General features: G+C 31.1%; 1 protein-coding gene across 1 annotated transcript; it reads left to right on the top strand.

Moving 5' to 3' along the window:
• The first annotated feature begins 3700 nt into the window (after window positions 1–3700).
• Window positions 3701–5978, top strand: LOC149236000 (heat shock factor protein HSF24-like). The gene is made up of 3 exons (XM_089372297.1): window positions 3701–4106; window positions 4250–4891; window positions 5057–5978. Exons 2-3 carry the CDS (start codon window positions 4637–4639, stop codon window positions 5867–5869), a joined length of 1068 nt encoding a protein of 355 aa, XP_089228423.1. The 5' UTR covers window positions 3701–4106; window positions 4250–4636; the 3' UTR covers window positions 5870–5978.
• Window positions 5979–6403: the final 425 nt, after the last annotated feature.

Raw genomic sequence — 6403 nt, 5'->3', positions numbered from 1 at the left:
TTTATTCATGCCTTTAAGTATAGAATAAAAGCATCAAACTCAAGTTAATGCATCAAACTCAAGTTAAGTGAGAGTACATTCATAATGATCCTTTTTTGTTAGTATAAACATTAATTATTAAGATTCGAGGAAGAATGGGTAGAGATTTTCAAGTTTGATTTAAACCATTAGAATATAGAAAAAGATTTAAATTGATAATATTAAATATTATATTTTTATTAAGTTTAAAGATAAGATTTTGAAAAATAGTATAAATATTTTTAAAAATAAATATTATAAAAATGATGTTTAGTATTAATAGTTTTTATATTAAAATGGAGAAGTTTAATTATGGGAGGTTTAAATTTTTTTGGGTCAAAATTTGGTAATATAAATTTTTACTGGATTGTGATTTTTAGTTATTAAAAAGGTATAGTTTAATTTACTAAATCTGCGAATTCGAGTGTCCAGGATGTTTTTCAGGGTGTTAAACTATTTATGGATTTTAAATAACAAAAAATAATATTCTTTCTTAAAATTGTTTTTCCACATTCAAATGAAAAAGTCATGTAACAATCACAATCTAATGCCTCCTGGTTTTTTTAAGAAACTTGAATCCATTTATGTTTAAATAGTTTAACTCTTCCACATTTTAATTAGTTTTCTCTTAATAATTACACTTTTCCTTATAAATATAGTCGATTTGATTTGTACATATTACATAGCTCAAATTTATAATTTCAATTTTTTATTTTTTTTAAACAAAATCTATATTAAAAACACATACTTACAAATTAAACTATATTTATTAAATTTAAATATTAGACTAACTCAAAAAAAATAACACAAAAAATACATTTATAATATAAAAAAATAATAATAAATATGATTTTTTTTAAATACTATTTTTTATAATATAAAATATAATTTAATTAAAAAATTAAAATTTTATATGGAAATTCATACTCTCCTTTATAGTATAAAATATTATTTTAATTAAAAAACTAAGATGAAATTCAAATCGAACATCAAAGTTATTGGATTGATCGATTAATATCATTATTAGCTATAAAAACTTGGAAAAGTAGAAATAATTTATCCATTATTTTATAAACATAATAATAATATTTTTATTTTTAGTACATTCAAATAACAAATAATATTTTTATTATAATTTAAAGTATTTTGTTGGTTTTAATTAAATCAAAATTTTTGTTTTTATTTTTATGTTTTTACAATTTAAAGTATTTTGTTTGTTTTAATTAAATCAAAATTTTTGTTTTTATTTTTTTACAAAAATTTTCAGAAACTTTTGAAATAGAGAAATATTTTAAAAATTTTAATTAAAAAGATGATTATAAATTAAGTCATTATTGACATCATGTTATCCACCATGTAACTCATTAGTTATCGCTTTTTCTTTTTTTTTCCTATCTCTACTTTTTTCTTCTTTTCTATTTTTTTCTCTCTCCTTACCCTCCATGCTTGCGTCCCTTTCCTTCATCGTTAGTTAAAATTATTTAACCAATTATTCATTTTATTTGTAATCCAATAATAAAGATTTTAATATTTCGTTTTCATGTTTATAATTATTTATTTTTCTCCGTTTATCAAGCATCAAATTTTTAAGCTTTCGTGATTTGACTATTTTTATATTTTCTTTCTTGTTAATTAATCTTATCTAAATTTTCCTGGTCCTCTTTATTATTATTAATATTAATTTCATTTTCCCTTTAATTTGCATCATTTTATTAATCAATTTGTTTAAATCTCTTGACTTGACTCTTAACTATTAATTTAATCATTTTATTATCCTTGTTTTCCTCTTAATTCTCTACCCTTGCTTAATTAATTAATTATGTAAATATGAGGGCTTAAGAGTTTTCTTTTAATAGTATTTTTTTATTGGCATTCCCTTTATTTTTTCAATTATCTTGATTTGACTCTCAACATCTAATTAGTTAATGCTAATATAGCCCTTGAAACTCCCTATAATTCGCTTCCCCTTTGTTCCTCTATTTTATTTGATTTATTTGTTTTTAACGGCTATTTTATTATCTTAATAATATTATTCTTTAATGGCTAGTTTATTAATGTTGAGAGATTTTATAAAAACCACATATTAGATTAAATAGATGAAGAGAGATGACCATCTAGTGTGGTTCATCTTCCGGACAAGATGAAGAACCAAATCATGAGATTAGATTAAATAGATGAAGAGATATTTCTAGTCGTTATAATATAACAACTAGTTTTAACTAAATAATTATCATTAATTAATAAACAATTTTTTAATTAAAAGAAAGTAATAAAATTCTAAATTTTTCTTTTATAAATGAATACACAGTGCTAATTTGTGGTCACTCAAATTATCATTCTTAATGGGTGGAAAGTCCATATGAAACGTTCAACAAAAAAGAAAAAAAAAAAAAAAAAAATCCCAATATTTTTATTTAGCTAGTAATTTTTTTTTACCAAACAATCATCATCAACTATATTATCATTATTAATATTTATCATAAGCTTAATAATAAATTAATAACTTGTTTTATGAGCTAATCACTACATTTCCATTCTTATAACATTATGGAGACAAGTTTGCCATCATCCATCATAATTTTTTACATGAAATTTAAGATACTAATTTAAATATACTTATCATGAACGCTTGCACCGTAAATCGAGCAAACGAAAGAATCATGAATGACCGTGACCGACTTGTGTTTCTGGTTTGTTTTATTATTATTTTTTAATTATTTGAAAATGTTTTAAATTATTTAGATATAAATTATTTAGATATAAATTATCGTCATCAAACCATTTTAATCACAAACGTCAATTGTGAAACAATTAAATATCTAATTATACATACGGTCATAGGAAACGTAAATTATATTGATGGAAAAATTATAATTATAATTATAATTATTTTTATTTAATTATATAATTTTAAATTAAATTAATTATTATTTAAATTATATTTTAAATATATAAATAAATAAATTTAATATTCTTAAACATTATTATCATATTTTATTTTACAATTTCACTAATAATAATAATAATAATAATAATAATAATAATAATAATAATTATTATTATTATTATTATTATTGCACTAAATAATATTTATAATTTTAATAATTCCTTAAAATTAATTAAAGAATATTAAGTATAAAAAAAAAATAATGAAAACTAAAATGTTTGAACAATTTCCCAGCCACTTACTCCTGGATTTTATTTTCGAAAATATAGTCGTCCTAGATTTTATTTTCAAGCATACAACCGACATATTATGACGTAATAAATGTTATAAATAAATAAACGAACACGTCAAACCACTAGTATGACGTGGCAAATACCTAAAACTTGACCCAATATTCAGTCAGAGGACCGACCCCGGGTTTGCGTAGAAGAGTACCACAACATTACGAATTTAGAAAAAACAATTTTTCGCCGGACAAATTTAAGTAAAGAAAATAAAATTACAAAGTGGACCACCTCCGACAAGGCAGGAAGGCGTGCAAAGGCGGGGCCCGCTGTAAGTAGGTTTACACGTGGAAAAATTGACACCCTCGATCCGTGATGGAATAAAAGACGAAAGGAAGTTCTAGATTATTTTGTGAACTTCCAGAAGCAAAGCTCCCCCACTATCTTTCCGTCGGCTGTATTTCTTTAAGACTTTTTCACTCAATGGTCTGTGGCTTCCTACTTTCGCCCCCGCTGCTTCTTTTTCTTTCCGGCAGTTTAACTTTTTCTTTCTTTCTTTATGGCCTTTCTGACATTCGTCTAAAAGCTTCCAGAACCTCTCCTTTGCCTTTTATAGGAGTTCCTCTGCAGAACCCGTTCTCCTTTACGCGACTGGTGTTATCGTCCACCGAATGCCATATCCGTAAAAATCGGCGTTCTCATGGAGGCTTCTGGCACGTATGTTTGAAGAAAGTAGCTATTTTCGGCATCTTTCCAGCTCTTCGTCGACTCCTGTATTGTGTAATGAGTCTGAGGAACGGGATTTTTTATTTTTGTTCGCTCGGAGCAATTTTCCTGGGCGGCGAATGTAATATTTTTCGGCGTCTAAGATTTTCAGCGGCTGAGTTAACAGATCGGGGCAGTTTCTGCATTTTAATGTAAGTTTTAGGGTTCCGCAGGCGCATTTTTTTTTGTTTTTCCGGTCTTTTTTTGGTAGAAATATGCAAATTGTAGTGCTTCGATTTCTGTCAATTTGGATCTTTGACGATTTCATATGTGCCCTGATTCTCCGAATTTGCAGTGGATTTTGTAGGAAAATGGAGTATTTAGTTCTTCTTTGGAAAGGAACAAGTCTGTCGGGATAAATTCTATGTCCATAAGACTACGACCCCTTTCTTTTGGCGGTTCCGTGCCATAACTGATCTGGTTAAAGAGTTGGCCAAAGTTTATATCAGCGCGCGGAGGTTTCGCAGGATTTCGATATCTAGATTTCTGTTTTCCCTTTTTACCTTATTGCGAGGAGAGGTGTTAAGATTCGGTTAATTTTAACCTTCAGACGCGATCTTAGGTTTTTGAACCAGAGAATTCATCGAATTCCTCTGCTTGCACTGTAGTCGGTAAGCATATCCAATCTTGAAAGTTGCTATACTGTCAGGGCTTCTCTGAATTAATTCCACGGCCAGAAACCATGGCGAACACGGCAGAACAAAAAAAGAAGGAAACGACAGTGCTTGCTGTGGAGGGTCATAGATCCATACCAGCTCCCTTCCTCATCAAGACTTATCAATTAGTCGATGATTCGAGCACAGACGACATTATTTCTTGGAATAAAGAGGGGAACACCTTCATAGTGTGGCGACCTGCCGAATTCGCCCGGGATTTGCTACCGAATTATTTCAAGCACAACAATTTCTCCAGCTTCGTCCGGCAGCTTAATACATACGTAAGTACAAGCATACGGAAAATCAAGAGCACAACATTTATTTTATTTATTATTCTATTTATTTATTTATTTGCCTGTCCGAGATTTTCTTTGTAAGGTATTCTCTGTTCTAGAACATTCTTTAGTTTCTGTTATTTAATTATTTAATGGAGTCTTCTGAAGCAGGGATTCCGCAAGATTGTTCCGGACCGTTGGGAGTTCGCTAATGATTGTTTCCGGAAAGGAGAAAAGCAGCTGCTCTGCGAAATTCATAGAAGAAAAAGCGTCCAGCAATCTTCAGCAGCCCCTGCTAGCAGATGCGTTTCGCCGGTCAATTCTGTCGAAGAGCAGGCATTGTCTTCGACCTCCTCCCCTGTTTCTTCTCCCGCAGAGGCGGCGTTAGTTAATTGTGGTCAAAATAGCACATCCGGGCTCCATGGTGAAAATGAAAAACTCAGAAAAGATAATTTGCTTCTCATGTCAGAGCTGGCACAAATGAAGAAACAGTGCAACGATCTCCTCCTGTTTCTGTCAAAGTGTGTAAACATTACCCCGGACAACCTCAAAAATATCCTGATAGCCGCTTCTCAAACGAATTGCCGCGATGAAAACCTGAAGTCGTTGCCGCTGGACGCGTCCACACTGGCCAAGTTAGCCAATAAAAGTGTTTTCTCTGAAAATCACGAGAAAAAGAGGCCGCCTAATCTTTTAACGGAGCTCTGTGGAAGCAATGTTAAAGACTCAGACACCGCTGCAAAGAGCACCGGTGGAAGAGAAGCGAATTCTGACGGTCACGAAAACGATAACAAAACAGCAACTCCCATGTTGTTTGGAGTGCCTCTGATCAGTGGCAAGAAGAGACCCATCCCGGAAGCACCGGCAAGCAGTTCATGTGTGTCCAAAGGACCACCACTGAAAGGCATAAAAACTGATATGCCGCACGAGGAAACCCCCTGGTTGAAGGTTTGTTCATCCCGCGGGGGTAAAGTCTACAATTAATTGTGAATATCCAGTAAATGCATTATGCAAATGTGCTCTGTAATGCAACCCTAATAATATTTACTATCATTTACAGTTTCTGTTGAAGATACATAACAACTTATTATTATTTTTGTTTGTATTGTGGAAGTTCCATTACCGCTGCTGCGGGTTGCACGCTCAAAGAGGTCCCCGACAACGGGGGATTCCGATTGAGACGGCTCTCTTTAAGATTTTGTCACAATTCGTTCCCTTTTGCTACATTACATTTAGTGCTGGTGTCATGTCTTATCATTGGAAAGAAGTCGGAAATGAATTAACATTGGGCCCTGGTATGCATCTGTGCTCTGGATCGTGGGGGTGGTTCGACTGACGAACATGGCTGAACAGAGGAAAGTAGGCATAGACTTGCTTACCAGCGAATATGAAGCTTATAGAAAGTTCTACTTTCATGGTTTGTCGTATTCTCCATCTGGTCGTGTCATGCTGCCGTGTCTCGCTGGAATTAAATACTAACACGTAAACGTCTAGTCATGCTGACATATAAACTTAATT

This window comes from Pinus tabuliformis, chromosome 8, assembly GCF_031772625.1.
Source record: "Pinus tabuliformis cultivar Carrire ecotype Pingquan chromosome 8, CPIR1, whole genome shotgun sequence".
Taxonomy (NCBI): domain Eukaryota; kingdom Viridiplantae; phylum Streptophyta; class Pinopsida; order Pinales; family Pinaceae; genus Pinus; species Pinus tabuliformis.
This window is presented reverse-complemented; position numbering and strand designations above follow the sequence as displayed.